The following is an 18,207-nucleotide window of genomic DNA, read 5'->3' on the forward strand; positions in this document are numbered from 1 at the left end:
GAAATTCTGTGAACAAAATGGACTTAATCATATTGAGATACCTTATTAGAGAGCAGCGTGATTGCTGCATCCTTGTGGGCACTTGCTTTATTTGGTGAATTTGATTGCGTAGGGCTGTTGATAAATATGCAAATAACTTCTAAGATCTTCAACAGAGGACACAACATAGTAGCATTCTAATTGAAGAAAATCATGCCTGACAAATGCTGTTTGCAAAGATGGTGGGGTTGCTGATGCAGAAGAAATATGTTTTACCAGCCTGTTACCATACTCATCACACATTCTCTTTGCTCATGAAATTGACAGAATCAAGTTAATTAAGGTTTAAGTTTGATGCGGCGAAACATTACATGAAGCAGATCAAACATGAGTAATCACCGGCTGACAACTTCAAGATCTGTTGATGAAGCAAGCCTCCTGAAGCAACGTGATTACTCATGGCAATTTCATCCAGTGATGGCATAGGGTCAGCTAGCAGATTAAGTCGCTTTATTTCATCAGAAAGAGATGGTTTTGCAACAATCAAAGGATTGTACAAGGAGGAACCCTTTTCCCACACCATGCTTTCTAACAACTTCTCCAAAGAATTCAAGTGTCGCTTCAATTCTCTGGGGAGTGAATCTTCATGTTTGATGAAACTCTCTTTGTCACTTTACTCATATCAAATGCTGTAATTCAAGTTCTCTGCATCACCACTGTTAACACTACACTATATTTAAAATGCGCTGCGGATATTAGTTCAGCTGCACAAGCTAGCATGGATCTATGGAACTTTTCATTAGTTAGCAAACCACTCAAATCTCCTCCTTCACTCAATTTTTGAGCATCTGATGTACAGATGGATTCCAAAACCTTATAGTACAATTTCAAAGCTTCATTACTTTCTTGTCCCGTCCACAAATTATCCTTAAATTAACATTAAATAGGCTCCAATTGACCAGCTTTTGTCTGCTTGGAAACAAGGCCTCTAGTATTATGTTTGCTCGACTTATTACCTGATTAACTATATTGCCAATTTGCCATTACCCAATTGAAGAAATTTCTCCAATTCTGGTGATGGCTTTGCGGGAAGTGGAGAAATCACAGTTTGGAGCCAGGTCGCAGAATCCAATCCTGTTCTTACTGGTGTTGATGTCAACTTTACGATGCCATGAGAAAGCCTACGACTGCCATTTACATGAACTAAGTTTGTCTCATGTAAAGGAAAATCGAAAGGCCGATGCTGTTAAATGATAAAGGATAAGCTACTAGTCGTTTACTTGTATTGTTAATTGACGTAAACGACTTGTATTGTTAATTGACGTTTTTACCTCTTTTCTTATTCTTTTATTTTTTTTTTCCTGTATATAGGTTTATTTGCTGGCAGAATGCCATAGGCTTGGTTTGCTAGTTTGTTAGAATCTTTTCTGTATACATGCACGTTGCTGTGCATCATTCACATTGCACTGTTTTTACTGAATAGAGGAATCATTTTCCAGCCATCGCATTGCTCTCTCTTTTTCTTTTGTTTGCTGTTTCCTTACATGGTATCAGAGCTACCGAGAGTATTTCCCATGGCAACTTCTGATTCTGATTCCTCCGAATCCCACTTTGACCAAAAATCAAACATTGCAGAATCAAACACCTCCTCTCCCTACCTCAACCTTCTTGATCCGGCGAACCCTTACCGGCTTGACCATGGTGATAATCTCGCTCTAACCCTTGTTTCTGATCTTCTCTCGACAGATAACTATGCCACCTGGTCTCGCTCCATGCGTCTATCTCTCCGTGCCAAAAACAAATTAGGGTTCATCAATGGAACCCTCTCCAAACCTAAACACCCCGATGATCCTTTACTTGAGCTCTGGGAGCATTGTAACGACATGGTCGTTTCTTGGCTCCATAATTCGATCAGTCCGTCTCTTCAATCCAATGTTCTATTCGTTGATAATGCACAAGACATCTGGTTGGATCTTGAAGCACGTTTTTCTCACCAAAATGGCCCCCGCATCTATCAGCTTAAAAAGGCAATGGCTGCTCTCTTAAGAACATGATTCGGTAAGCACTTACTTTGGAAAATTAAAATCTCTCTAGGATGAGCTTTCTGTTTACGATCCTTTTCCTACTTGTAAGTGTGGTACCATGAAAACCTTGTTGGATTGCTACCAGTGAGACTGTGTGCTTCAGTTTTTAATGGGTCTTCATGACTCCTATTCCCCCATCTGTGACCAGATCATGCTTCTGGATCCCATCCCCCCTGTTTCAAAAGTCTTTTCTCTTATGCAGCAGCAAGAACACCATCACCAAATTACTTCCCATACCCCATCCACCGAAACCATGGCCATGGCTGTCAAGAAACCATATACACCATACAAATCTTTCCCCAAACAGAACCATCCCTCCAAGAAAGATCGTCCATATTGTAGCCATTGCAAAATCCCAGGCCACTCCTTTGAAACATGCTTCAAAGCTGGCAATGCTGAGCCCCCCATTTGCTCGCATTGTAACTTAACTAGGCACACCATTGAGAAGTGTTACAAACTCCATAGCTACCCTCCAGGCCACAAATACCACACTAAACAGCAACCATCTCGTGCCTTTCTTGCTAATCAGACTGCTCTTTCTTTTGCTATTGACCCTGAAGATAAGGGCAATGACAAGTATGGTCTGACCAAGCAACAATATCAGCATATCATAGCACTGCTCCATCCTCAGGAATCTCCAGTTGCAGCTTCTGCTGTTCATTCCAGCAATCCACCTTTACTTCGTACAGCATCCTGTTCTAAGATGTCTGGTATTCCATTTTCTTTATCTACACACACAAACACTTTCAATCCTGACCCATCCATCAATTGGATCATTGACACAGGCGCTACAGACCATATGGTCTGCAGCACCTCTTTCTTCTCCTCCATTACTTCCATTGTTTCTTATTTTGTTAAACTCCCAAATGGGAATTCAACACCTGTTAAACACATTAGGACCATTCACTTATCTGGTTCCATTATTCTTACAGATGTTTTATGCGTTCCTTCTTTTTCATTCAACTTAATTTCTGCAAACAAACTAACTATTCAAATTCATTGTTGTTTGCTTTTCTTTTCTACTCACTGTTTTATGCAGGACCTGCTTGCATGGAGAACGATTGGAACGGGTGAACTCTGGCATGGCTTATATCATTTCAATTGCAAGGAAGTTCTTCCCTCAACTCTCACAAATTACCTTTCGGCTTTCCCTTCCACAAGACATACTCCTTTTACTTGTTTTTCTTCTATTACAAACTCTGTTTCCTGCATAGATCTTTGGCATTGTCGCCTAGGTCACTTATCTCAGTCTAGGTTACATTTAATTTCTGATCCTATTGTACACAGACAGAGTTCATCCATTAATAAAAGTTCTTGCAGCATTTGTCCCTTAGCTAAATTTAACCGTCTCCCTTTTCCTATGAGCTCACATTCATCTTCACATATTTTTGAATTAGTTCATTGTGATATATGGGGACCTTGCTCCCAAATTGCACATGATGGTTCACGATACTTCTTAACCATCGTAGATGATTTTTCCCGAAATACATGGCTCTATTTACTTGCCACCAAAACAGAAACCAGAAAATGCATTGAGGCTTTTTATAATCTTGTTGAGACACAATTTCACACAAAAATCAAAGTCCTTAGAAGTGACAATGGTCTTGAGTTCAATATGCAAGATTTTTTTAATAAAACCGGCATTCTCCATCATAAAAGTTGTGTGGCCACTCCTCAACAAAATGGCATTGTTGAGCGAAAACATCAACATTTGTTAAATGTGGCACGGGCCCTTCTTTTCCAAGCTGGTCTTCCCTTAATTTACTGGAATGAATCCATACTCACTGCCACATATATTATTAACCGACTTCCCACACCCCTCTTAGATAATAAAACTCCATATGAGCTTCTTTTTCACAAATCACCTCAATATGCCCACATGAGAATCTTTGGTTCTCTTTGTTTTGCTGCTACTCTTTCCCATAATCAAAAAAAATTTGACCCTAGAGGTTGGGCTTGCATATTCCTTGGCTATCCTTTTGGAACCAAGGGCTATAAACTTTTGGATATTAAAACCAGCACCATTTTTATTTCAAGGGATGTTTCCTTTCATGAATTTATTTTTCCTTTTCAGACCACCAACCTACCTGTCTCCACTAATCCTTCTCTACCTTTTTTCTCTTCTTTTCAATCTCCTCCTTCCATTCTAAATCTTTCTACTGTTATGGTTCCAGCTCCACCTCTCTCACAGCCTACTCCAATTACTTCACCTCCACCACATATCCATAATTCCCCACCCTCCACTTCCACTCCCCCTTCCTCTATTCCTACTTCTTCTTCCTATCCAACCACCATTCAATCTCAACCTCAACCTCAACCTCCACCACTTCAAAAATCCACCAGAACAAGAAATGCACCTCAATACCTCCAGGATTTTCACTGTCAACAAGCCTTGCTTGACTCACCTCAACAATCAGTTTCCACAGCAACTCCTTTATCAAACGGTAAGTGCTCTTCTCTCTCTAATTATTTGTCTTACACATTTTTTAACCCTTCTTTTCAAGCGTTTTCTTCTTCCATATCCCTTAAATCTGAACCTACTTCCTATACACAAGCAATCAAAGATCCTTAATGGTGCAAGGCTATGGATGCTGAAATCACTACACTGGAAAGCAATCATACTTGGACACTCACTGATTTACCTCAAGGGAAGGATGTCATTGATTGTAAGTATGTCTATCGCATTAAATTCAAGTCTAATGGTAGCATAGAAAGACTTAAAGCTAGACTTGTGGCCAAGGGCTACACCCAACTAGAAGGCATAGATTATCATGAGACTTTTTCCCCCGTTGCCAAGCTAGTTACTGTTAAATGCCTTCTTAGTGTTGCTGCCATCAAAAGATGGTATTTACATCAATTTGATGTAAATAACGCATTCCTTAATGGAGATTTACATGAAGAAATTTACATGAAAAATCCCCCGGGATATACTAAAGGTTCTCCAACTCAAGTTTGTAAGTTGCTTAAGAGCCTTTATGGCCTTAAGCAAACATCAAGGCAATGGAACTCTAAGCTTACATCTTCTCTTCTTGGCTTTGGTTTCACCCAATCCCAATCTGATTATAGTTTATTCACCAAGCATGATGGAGACACTTTTATAGCTTTGCTGATTTATGTTAATGATTTCCTAGTTGCTAGTAATTCCATTGCTGCTATTGCCTCTCTCAAAACTTTTTTGAATAGCAAATTCAAGATTAAAGATCTTGGTACTCTTAGATATTTCTTAGGTCTTGAAATCGCTCGATCTACTAAGGGTATTCATCTTTGTCAACGCAAATATGCGTTGGACATATTAGCTGATTCGGGTATGCTTGGTTGCAAGCCTCTCAAACTTCCAATGGATCAACATTTTAAGATCAGCAAATCTGAAGGCACTCCATTACTTGATCCCAGCATTTTTCGAAGATTAATTGGTCGCTTGTTGTACCTTACCATAACCCGACTAGACATCTGCTTTGCTATCCAATTACTCAGCCAGTTCATGAATCAGCCCTCTTCATCTTATTTAGCTGCTGCATACCGCATTTTGAGATACATTAAATCAGCACCAGCTCAAGGCCTTCTACTCTCCTCTACATCTCAGCTTCAACTTCAGGCCTACTGTGACTCAGATTGGGCCTCATGCCCCGACTCTCGTAGATCCACAACCGGATATTGTCTCTTCTTGGGCCAATCCCTTATTTCTTGAAAGACCAAGAAGCAATCAGTTGTCTCAAGATCTTCCGCTGAAGCTAAGTATCGCTCCATGGTAGCCACTTGTTCTGAGCTTACATGGATCTGATTCATCCTCCAAGATCTTGGCATTTCTCATCCTCAAGCAGCCACTTTATTTTGTGATAACTAGACAGCTTTACACATCGTTGCAAATCCGGTTTTTCATGAAAGGACCAAGCACATAAAACTTGATTATCACTTTATTAGAGACAAGATTCAAGATGGAAGTATCATTACTGCCCATGTCCCCTCTCAATCTCAGTTAGCCGATACTTTCACCAAACCACTGCCCTCTTTTCTCTTACAAGCTCACTTATCCAAGATGGGAATAGTAAATTACTATTCTCCATCTTCCGGGGCGGGTGTTAAATGATAAAGGATAAGCTACTAGTCATTTACTTGTATTGTTAATTGACGTTTTTACCTCTTTTCTTATTCTTTTATTTTTTTTCCTGTATATAGGTTTATTTGCTGGCAGAATGCCATAGGCTTGGTTTGTTAGTTTGTTAGAATCTTTTCTGTATATATGCACGTTGTTGTGCATCATTTACAGTGCACTATTTTTACTGAATAGAGGAATCATTTTCCAGCCATCGCATTGCTCTCTCTTTTTCTTTTGTTTGCTGTTTCCTTACAGATGCATTAATCTAAGAGAAATTTAAGTTTGGCAAGAAAGTTGTAAAATAATTAGCATCTGGCTATCAATAACGTTAAGTGATTAATAATTTTGTTATCTTTAATTATATTATTCCTCAATTATCCATCCTTTATTTCTACCGATGATGGAAGAGGAAAAAATAATTAATTTCCCGAATAAGTGCAAAAGACAACAATTCTTTTGGTTCCTTGGGCATTTATATTATAGTTTACGGAATTAGGATTTTTATTTATTTATTTCCTCATAAGTTATCCAATAAATTAAAAGCATATTGTTCTCTTTTTNCAACTTTACCCCTTCATCTAATAGATTAAGCTAATGATAGTTACTTTTAGATGAAAATATTACTATATTACAACGTTTGGGCTTGTTATGTCACTTGTTTAAACCTCTGGGTCTAACTGTTACTTACATTAAACCTAAAGGGTGTTTATGTTTTAAAGCCTATGTACACAAGTATCAACTAGAGTGCAGGGTTCACTAAATAATTTATGCTAAGAGCAAGAATTTGAGAGTTCGAATGAGTAATGTAGTTATGCTTTGAGAAATTTGTATTGAAATCATATGTCTAAAGGTCTGTATTCAGCCGTCATCAAGTTTATTCACTCAATGCATTTAATCATCATAACCTAAGCATTTGTAAAATATTACAGAAAACCTAAAAGCAGGATCTTTTACCTCACTTCCAAGCCCCAACATATGTGGTTTAAGAACTTCCTCATCTACCACTTCCAGGCTCTCTAGAGGAGTTTCTGCTAGCATAGCTTCTGCAGCATCAGTAAGATCGAGATACACTTTATCAATAGAAGCCCTCTGACCCTTCCTTGAAAGAATGGACTGCAAATTTCATAAAAGTTGTCATAAGATAACTTTTCAATCAAATTTAATGATCCATTCACATTGCATGTTAACCAACAATGCATTCTGATATGTAATCAGATCAGCTTTACCACGGACTACAGGGACTTGGACTAGCTCAATTTGTGGACAAACTTCCTCTGCCTCATCACCTCTCGTTGGACTGAAAATCATGCACGAGATTTCTAAATCTAATGCATTTCTGGAAAGTATTTTGTCACCAAATAAAAAGTTCCTCAGAAAGTAACTAAAACTTACTTACAGCTTTACACCATATTTCCGAGCCTCAAACCTAACAGTAATCAGGGCCCCATGTTTCCACTCATTGTACTGCACCGCAGCGGAAGGTAAACCCTTAAATGCGGTTGCTTTCCTGCTCCACTGCATTGAAAAATATCACATTTTCAGAGCAGAACAAACTACAGCATAACTAATGCAAGGAAATATGAACAGAAGACATGTAAGTTTTCAAACAGAAGAGCATTTTAGTAAATCGTCACTATTAGAATCCAAGGACAAAAAATACACCTTCAATACTGTACCTTCACTATCACTATCAGAAGCAATTCTTACAAACTTAAAAAACTAGATTTTTTTTTTTTTTTTTCCCAATTATTCAACCATCAATAACATTATTCCAGAGAATTATCTATCTTTTTTAATGTAGGACAGATTTTCCAAAATTAGGATTTTATATTATTTTCCTCTTTCTTATTTGGTTTTCTAATTTTAATTAGGATTTTATTTGGAGGTTTAGTTGTTTAAGGATTTTAATTAAAACATGAATTATTTCGTAGTGTGTTAAATGATAAAGGATAAGCTACTAGTCGTTTACTTGTATTGTTAATTGTCGTTTTTACCCTGTTCTTATTCTTTTATATTTTCCCTGTATATAGGTTTATTAGCTGGCAGAATGCCATAGGCTTGGTTTGTTAGTCTGTTAGAATCTTTTCTATATATATGCACGTTGCTGTGCATCATTCTGAGTGTACTGTTTTACTGAATAGTGGAATCATTTTCCAGCCATTGCATTGCTCTCTCTGTTTCCTTTGTTTGCTGTTTCTTTACATGGTATCAGAGCTACCGAGAGTTTTTTCCCATGGCAACTTCTGATTCTGATTCCTCCGAATCCCACTCTGACCACAAATCAAACACCTCCTCTCCCTACCTCAACCTTCTTGATCCAGCGAACCCTTATCGCCTTGACCATGGTGATAATCCCGCTCTAACCCTTGTCTCTGATCTTCTCTCGACAGATAACTATGCCACCTGGTCTCGCTCTATGCGTCAATCTCTCTGTGCCAAAAACAAATTAGGATTCATCAATGGAACCCTCTCCAAATCTAAACACCCCGATGATCCTTTACTTGAGCTTTGGGAGCGTTGTATCGACATGGTCGTTTCTTGGCTCCACAATTTGATCAGTTTGTCTCTTCAATCTAGTGTTCTATTCGTTGATAATGCACAAGACATCTGGTTGGATCTTGAAGCACGTTTTTCTCACCAAAATGGCCCCCGCATCTATCAGCTTAAAAAGGCAATGGCTGCTCCCTTCAAGAACATTATTCGGTAAGCACGTACTTTGGAAATTAAAAATCTCTTTGGGATGAGTCTCTATGTCCGATCCTTTCCCTACTGTAAGTGTGTGCCATGAAAACCTTGTTGGAGCGCTACCAGCAAGACTGTGTGGTTTAGTTTTTAATTGGTCTTCATGACTCCTTCCCACATCCGTGACCAGATCATGCTTCCTGGATCCTTTCCCCCTGTTTCAAAGTCTTCTCCTCTTGGTAAGCAGCAAGAACACCATCACCAATTACTTCCCAACCCCCTCCACCGCAAACCATGGCCATAGTTTCAAGAACCATATACACCATCCAAATCTTTTCCCAAGACCGAACCATCTTCCAAGAAAGATCGCCCAGATTGTAGCCATTGAAAATCCTCGCCCTCCTTTGAAACTGCTTCAAAAGCTGGCAATGCTGGCCGCCCCTTTGTTTTCGCTTGTAACTTTAACTGGGCACACCATTGAGAAGTGTTTACAATACTCCTGGCTTACCCTCCAGGACACAAATACCACCCTAAACGCAACATCTCCTGCCTTTCTTGCTAATCATACTGCTCTCTCTTTTGCACTGACCCTGAAGATAAGGGGATGACAAGTACGTTCTGACAGCACAATATCTGCATACTAGCACTACTCCATCCTCCGGAATCTCAATTGAGGCTTCTGCTGTTCATTCACAATCCACCTTTAATTCGGACCGAGATTCGGTATTCCCTTTTTTTTATCTATACACCAAACATTTATCAATCCTGACCATCCTCAATTAGATCATTGACACAGTCGCTACCGACCCTTGGTCTGCAGCACTCTTTCTTCACCGCTATACTTACGTTCTTATTTTGTGAAACTCCCAACTGGGAATTCATCCCTGTTACCCACATTGGGACCATTCACTTATCCGGTTCCAAAAATTATTCTTACCGATGTTCTATGCGTTCCCTTCTTTGTTCATTCAACTTAATTTCTGCAAACAACTAACTATTCAACTTCATTGTTGTTGCTTTTCTTCTTCTACTCACTGTTTTTATACAGGACCTGCTTTGCATAGAGAATTATTGACGGGTAACTCCGGCATGGCCTTTATACATTTCAGTTGCAAGGATGTTCCTTCCCTCAGCTCTCCCAAATTCCATTTGACTTTCCCTTCCACAATACATACTCCTTTACTTGTTTTTCTTCTGTTACAACTCTTTTCTAGCATAGATCTTTGGCAATGTCGCCTAGGTCACTTATCTCATTCTAGGTTACATTTAATTTTCTGATCGGTTGTTACACAGACAGAGTTCATCTATAATACAAATTCTTGCATGCATTTGTCCCTTAGCTAATTTACGTCTCCCCCTTTTCCTGTGAGCTCCCATTCATCTTCACATATTTTTTAATTAAGTTCATTGGATATATTGAGGACCTTGCTCAGAATCGCACATGATGGGTCACGACATACTTCTTAACCATCGTTTATGATTTTCCCCAACACATGGCTTTAATTTTACTTGCCACCAAAACAGAAACCAGAAAATGCATTGAGGCTTTCTATACTCTTGTTGAGACACAATTTCACACAAAAATCAAAGTCCTTCCGAAGTGACAATGGTGCGAGTTTAATATGCAAGATTTTTTTTAATAAAACCGGCATCATCCATCATAAAAGTTTGTGGCCACTCCTCAAAAAATGGAATTGTTTGAGCGAAAACATCAACATTTGTAAATATGCACGGGCCCTCTTTCCACAAGCGGGTCTTCCTTAATTACTGGAATGAATCCAACTCCACTGCCACATATATTATTAACCGGCTTCCCACACCCCTCTTAGATAATAAAACCCCTATGGGAGCTCCTTTCATCAAACCACCTGATATGCCCCACATTGAGAATCTTGGTTCTCTTGTTTTGCGCCACTCTTTCCCATAATCGCAAAACTTTTACCCTAGAGGTTAGCTTGACATATTCCTTGCGTCCTTTTGGAACCAAGGCTATAAACTTTTGGATATTAAACTAGCACTTTTATTTCAAGGGATATTTCCTTTCATGAATTTATTTTTCCATTTCAACCCCCAACTGCCCGTCTCCCACCATCCTCTCTAACTTTTTTTCTTCTTCCCAATCTCCCTCCTCCCATTCTATCCTCTACTATTATGGTTCCGCTCCACCCACTCACAACCTACTCCAATCCTCCCCTCCACCACCTATCCGTAATTCCCCGCCCTCCACTTCCACTTCCCCTTCCTCTCTCCTACTTTTCTTCCTAGCCAACCACCATTCAATCTCAACCCTCAAGCCCCTACCATTCGAAAATCCCCAGAACCAGAAATGCACCTCAATACCTCAAGGATTTTTCACTGTCAACAAGCCTGCTTGATTCACCTCACCATCGTTTTCCACAGCACTCCTTTATCAATGTACTTTCTATTTCCTCTCTAAGTATTTGTCTACAAATTTTTTAACCTTCTTTTCAGCGTTTTTCTTCTTCATATCCCTTACATCCGAACCTACTTCCTATAAACAGAAAAAAGAGCAATCAAGATCCTTAATGTGCAAGGCTATGTATGCGAAGATCGCTGCCTGGAAAGCATCAATACCTGGACACTCACTGATTTCCTCAAGTAAGGCTGCCATTGATTGTAAGTATGTCTATCGCATTAAATTTAAGTCTGATGCAGCCATAGAAAAGACTTAAAGCTAGAACTTGTGCTAGGGCTACACCCAACTAGAATGCATAGATTACATGAGACTTGTTCCCCCGTTGCCAAGCTCGTGCTGTTAAATGCCTTCAGTGTTGCTACCATCAAAGGCTGGGTATTTACATCAATTTGATGTAAATAACGCATTCCTTAATGTAGAGTTCATAGAAGATATTTTACATGAAAAAGCCCCCGGGATACACTAAGGTTGCTCCACTCAAGTTTGTAATTGCTTAAAAGCCTTTATGGCCTGAAGCCAGCATACGCAATGGAACTCTAAGCTTCATCTTCTCTCTGGCTTTGGGTTTCATCCAATCCAATCTGATTATATTTTATTCACCAAGCATGATGGAGACACTTTTATAGCCTTTTCTGATTTATGTTGATGATTTCCTAGTTGCTAGTAATTCCACTGTTGCGATGGCCTTTTCAAAACCTTTTTGAATAGCAATTCAAGATTAAGATCTTGGTACTCTTCGTATTTCTTGGTCTTGAAATTGCTCGATCTACAAAGGGTATTCATTTTTGTCCACCGCAATATGCGTTGGACATATTAGTTGAGTTCGGGTATCTTGGGTTTCAATCCTCTCAACTTCAATGGATCAACATTTTAAGATCAGCACACTGAAGGACTTATTACTTGATCCCAGCATTTTTCGAAGATTCATTGGTCGCTTGTGTACGTACCATAACCCGACCAGACATCTGTTTGTTGTCCCTTACCTGGGGGCAGCCATTCATGTATGCCCTGCTTCCTCTCATTTAGCTGTTGCATACCGCATTTTGAGATCATTAAATCCGCACCAGCTCAAGCCTTCTACGCTTCTCTACACTCAACTTCAACTCAGGCCTACTGTGCTCAGATTGGGCCTCATGCCCCGACTCTCGCAATCCAAAACCGATATTGTTCTTCATGCCACTCCCATATTTTCTTGGAAGACCAAGAAGCAATCAGTTGTCTCATATCTTTGGCTGAAGCTGAGTAACCGGTCCTGGCACAACTTTTTCTGACTTACATGGCTCGATTCATCCTCCAGCTCTTGTGCATTTCTCTCCTCAAGCAGCCACTTTATTTTGTGATAACCAGGCAGCTTTACATATCGTTGCAAATCCGGTTTTCATGAAAGGACCACACAAGAGCTGATTTCACCTCATAAGACAAGATTCAAGATGAAGTATCATTTATTGCCCTGGCTCCTCTCATCCATTAGCCAGTAATTTCACCAAACCACTGCCGTCTTATCTTTACAAGCTCAACTTACCAAGATGGGGAATAGTACATGACTATTCTCCATTTGCGGGGGGTGTTAAATGATAAAGGATAGCTACTAGTCTTTTACTTTATTGTTGACTTGTTGCGTTTTTACCCTGTATTCTTATTCTTTTTATTTTTCCTCCCTGTATATCAGGTTTATTGCTGGCGGAATGCCATAGGCTTGGTTGGTTAGTCCTGTTTGAATCTTTTTGTATATAATGGCATGTTGCTGTGCATCATTCTTTTGTCCGTTTCTGACAAGTGGAAATCATTTTCCAACCAGCGTTTTGCTCTTCTCTTTCCCTTTTTGTTGTTTACTTACACAGGGTGTAAAGTTGGCTACTTAAAAGGAGTGCGTTACATTTAATCCTTAGATGATATAAATCACCTCTATACAAAATGTATCCTTAAATCAGGTTAAAGGATATTTCGGATACAAATTATGAGAAACAAACAAAAAGAGATACATGAATCATTTTGAGCATAAAATGCACCTAGGTTTGGTGATCTTACATTCTAATAATCTAAGGAGGTGGGATATTCATCACCTACTAAGAGCCAAGGGAATAATATTGGTATTGCTAATTAACAGGATTATACACCTACTGAGTCAAGGAATAATATTGTATTTTGCTATAAGGTTATACAAATAAATATTTCTCAGGTTTCAAAAGATGGAATTCATCATGTGCCCCGCAAACCATTTGCTTTGTGTCATGTTCTCTATTATGTATTATTCCTCTAAACACTAAGAATTTTAGGTGGTGTTGCCTTGATAAATCAAGTAAACAAATTTGAAGAAACTCAAAAGAGAGGCGCTAGGGTTTCATCCATAGGAACTCCTAAAAGCAATACAGTAAAAACACATATATTAAGATAAAGATCACAAGTTTGCAAGACACGGCTAAACGGCCTTTATACATGAAAACATACTAAACACCATTAAGATAATAATTCTACATCCTCTCAACTCATAATGCAGCAGCACGTAGCATTGGGATTTTGCCACCGCAAAAAACGAAAACACATATAGAATGAGTTTTGTAAACACATCAACTATGGAAGAGGAAATAAAAGGCAAAGTATAGTGCCCATGCTGCAGAACTGAACTGAGTTACATGATAGTTGATCTCATATCCTAGTCTGCTTTTGGAAGACAAGTTGTGTTGTATCTGAATAAGCACTTTTGTTATCACAATAAAGAGGGTGGGATGAGGAATAGAAACACCCATATCTCCCTAGCCACTATAACCAACACTCTCAGAAGTAGTAGCAGCCATAGCACAATCTCTACTTCAGTGAAAGATCTGAAACCACCGTTGCTTTTTGCTCCTTCCAGAAATAAGAGTCCCCAAAAAGATACAAAAACCTTAAATGGACTTGTGATAAATAGGATCACTAGCCCCACTCATCGTTAGAGTATGCACATAATGCAAGGATAAGTAGAAGGAAATCAGGAGAACTTTGAAAAAGCGTGCCAGAGATATAGCATAATAAAGAAAACACAGAAAACATAGTCCCAATGAACTGTAGTATGAAGTCAACACACTACCTACCAACATGAACAAAAAAAAGTAGACTTGGACACGTGATAGTAACTAAACTAAATTTCCAACAATAGTAAATAAAGGTAGGATCTGACAAAGGGATACCATCATAAAAAGAATAACGCATTTTAACTTCCCGAGGAGTATCATTGTCCTTTATCAGTAAGGCGAGCATGATCAAGAATATCAATTGTTTAATTATACGAGAAAGAAGATAACGTTCAGGATAGAAGGCTACTTCAATCCCTAAGAAGTAACGTAAGTCCCTTTTCATTCAAATTGACTAGGTAATTGAGACTTCAAAATGCAATCCCATTAATAACACACCGAATATAATCATGTTATCACATATAAGGAAAAACAATATTGTGACCTGTGTAGGCTTTTTACAAAGAAAAGCATCAATCATGTCACCAGACGAAAACCAAAGAGGTATTTACAATAGAGACTTTTCAAACCATGCTCAGGTGCTTGTTTAATACCATATATACTTTTCTTAAGGGGTTGTAGAAACTTCCTAGGGTTATGGAGAAACACCTGAGAAAAGGAGCCATGTAAACCCTTCTTGTAGATCACCATTCATGAAGACTTGTTTATGTGCCATTTGAGAGAAAGTCCCATTAACGAACATAGCACTGCAATAAATCAGGACAATATTCATTTTTTACAACAAGAGCAAAAGTTTTCTCGTAATCCTACCATATTGTTGAGAAAATCCCTGTCCACTATTCTTTCTTTATATTGCTTAATTGATCTTCACACTATGTTTTTGCTTTGTCCACCCAACTAGACACCTATTTGTCCTTTACCTGAGGTAGGGGAACCAAGTCCCAAGCATCGTTCTTATCAAAGGTCGAATAACTGCCTTCTTGTAGGAAAAGCTCATAACCTTGTGATGGCAGCTAATAGGAAAAACATAGTGAATGACAAGGAATAATTTTTTTTTTCTTCCGTTTTTTTGGAAACAATTTTACTTGCAATTCAGAAGGATGATTGTTTTGGCTACCGTAATTTCAAGAAAATTATTGATATATGCTATAATTTGATGTTGATTTCTTATAAGATTGCACAAACCAAATTTTTAACTTCATCAATCGTATTGCATTTGTACTCCAAAAATTGTCTATCCAATTGAGGTATTAATGCTCATAAATTATTCTAGACTCATGCTTATAATATTCCGGGATACAAGAATTGTATTTCAATGGCAACATAACATTTCTACAGTGATACTCTATATAAAAATAACCTCTATATAGTCATAAAAAAATTTTGTTCCAACTTGAGCCGGTTATAAATAAGATAAACTTCACATTATAATAAGTTATATTTTTTTTAGGTTTCTTCTTAAGGAACTTGCCTCCACATAGTGATACTTATCTATAAATTGCAAAAAATATATATTATGTTATATTAAAAGTTTAAGTTGAAATAAAATATTTATCTAAAGTTGTTTGGGACAATGATTTATAGTTGATTTGCTAGAGGAAGAAGGAAATATATCACTTGAATTGGTTGAAAATTGCATGAGTTGTGTTATAGTACAATGTATTTTCAAAATTTACTTTTAGAGAAAAACATTAAAGAGAATGCAAAATTTGACTTTAAGATAACTGTACATATTTTTCCAACACTACTAACTATATATATATACTTGTTTTTTTGAAACTATGTCTATCTTTTTTATCAATTTCTATACTTTAGATTTGATATGTTCTATTAATTAATTATTAATATAGTAGATACTTTTCCTGTATACCCCTTGTACTAAGATAACTAAGACAAAATAATAATTTTTGTAACTATACTTTTAGTAACTTATACCCTCCTTAAGTAATAAATTTAGTTTGATCCCACCATTATAATTATAGAGAGGTGTTATTGGATTAGGTAACTTATATAAAATCAATATTCAAAAGAAATGGTTAAGTTTTTTCTTTATTGATATTTCAGACTCTTTAATGGTTATTTACATTACGCATTTTGCAATTTGCAGGCGGCTAAATATCAGTGTTTTAAAACTCGGCCCAGCCCGATTGGTTGAATCGGGTCAACTAGGACTCGAGACCTTCACTAGGCCAGGTTACCAATTTTCCTATTCATTGCAAATCCTAGAGATTAGGACAACGATCGATGAACAATTGGTTGCTGAGATGTTGGGGCTTTTGAAGAGAAAGGGCCAGTGAGTCAAAAAGTTGTGACATAGGTAATTTCCGGTGAGTGAAACAACCAGAAATCACAAAAATGATTAGCTGTTGTCGGCGATTGGCGAGGCGAATGGGGTGGGGTGGGATGGGTTTTGGTTAGGAGGCTGAAGGGAGAGTTTTCATGGTGATGGGGTGTGTTGTTGACGTTGCAAACATGCCCTATTTGGCCTTGGTTGTCGACGCTAATGGAGTAATTTGGGGTGTTTTTACAGGATTTCAAATTGTAGGGACTTATCTGTAATTTTAGGGGTGTTTTTGTTGAATTTCAAACCTTTTGTCATGATGATGTCATCGGTTTGACTCGCTAGTTAAACCGGTTCAATCGGGACCTAACCACTCTGTCGGGTTTCACCTCGACCAGGTTTTAAAACCTTGCTAAATATATAGGCTCTGTTTGGTTCATTATTCTGATAGTTTTTAGAATAATCTTTTGAAAAAAAAGTTAAATTGGTCGGGTATTACGATGTAGGATTTGGAAATTAACAAAAATATCCCCTATGTTTATTTATTTACTAAACACCTCTATAATAAAATATTAAAAGTTAACAAAAATACCTCCAACCCACTCATTAAATACAGACAGTCGGCCACCACCGCTGGACGGTGGCCGGAGTGTTTTTGCAATTTCTAAAAAAAATATTTGGGGGTGTTTAGTTAAATTAACAAATTTAAGAGGTTTAAAAGAAATTAAAAAATATAGAATAATATTTTGGGANTGAGAAAAGTCAAACTCATCATTAATTCTCTTATCTGTCTTTGAGTATTATTATTTAATAATATCTGAGTATTATAATAGTGAAATCTTAGTTTAAAAAAAAAAAAAAAAAGGTGATGATGACAGCAATAATTGCTAAAAAGCTACCATGCAGACGAGAATTTTATTATTAAAACGTGGCATCATTCTATAACTTAAAAACCAGACCCCTCCCTCTCTTTTCTTCATTTTGTCTTCTTCACCCTCGTTCCTCTCAAATTATTCATATATTTTTTTCTAAATTAAACAAAAAATAAAAAATTGTCCATTTTTATATAGAATTCATGCAATTAATCAAAGAATTAACTGGGCAGTTAATAAAACGGTATATTTTGGATAACAGCAGAGAAGTTGTCTTGTCTCTCTGAATATCCTCATTAATTAATTACTTCTGCACGTACCTATAAAGAGAATTCCAGTGAATTCAATTAATGGCCATTAATTGTTCCCATACGACCCATTGAAAAGCTTACTGACAAAGCTTTTTAGAATTTCCAAGAGGGGGGATGAGCTAATTCATTATATTAAATTTTGATTTCCCATCACTCACCAATTTTTTTTCAATTTTTATTTTCTACTCCACAGACGCTGTGTTTTTCATTTCTTGTGTAAAGTAAAGTCTGTTTGGTTGGCTGGAAAATTTATTTTTCTTTTCTCTGACTAGGGTTTCTAATATCTAGGCACATGCTGAAAGCTAATTGATCTGACACTTTGACATTCTTATTACGTTTTATTTAATTTCATTGGCAAAAGTACGTGCAATTAATTTTTAGTTGAAAGTAAGTATTTTATATTAACTTCATCTAGTTGATTTACAATTAATAAAACTCAAATTGAAAAAAATATTTAATTTGTTGCAAATATTGAAAATATGACAAAGGCAATAGTGACCCAATTGTGGAAAAC

General features: G+C 37.5%; 1 protein-coding gene and 1 pseudogene across 1 annotated transcript; both read right to left on the minus strand.

The window, feature by feature from the left end:
- Window positions 1-346: 346 nt before the first annotated feature.
- LOC116135114 lies at window positions 347-1,432 on the minus strand (annotated as a pseudogene).
- A 5,618-nt stretch (window positions 1,433-7,050) lies between these two features.
- LOC116135116 (DNA polymerase eta-like) lies at window positions 7,051-7,680 on the minus strand. The gene is made up of 3 exons (XM_031420823.1): window positions 7,556-7,680; window positions 7,348-7,495; window positions 7,051-7,272 (listed from the first exon to the last, which is right to left on the minus strand). Exons 1-3 carry the CDS (start codon window positions 7,678-7,680, stop codon window positions 7,051-7,053), a joined length of 495 nt encoding a protein of 164 aa, XP_031276683.1.
- Between the last annotated feature and the right edge of the window lie 10,527 nt (window positions 7,681-18,207).

This window comes from Pistacia vera, unplaced genomic scaffold, assembly GCF_008641045.1.
Source record: "Pistacia vera cultivar Batoury unplaced genomic scaffold, PisVer_v2 Contig294, whole genome shotgun sequence".
In the NCBI taxonomy this organism is placed as follows: Eukaryota; Viridiplantae; Streptophyta; class Magnoliopsida; order Sapindales; family Anacardiaceae; genus Pistacia; species Pistacia vera.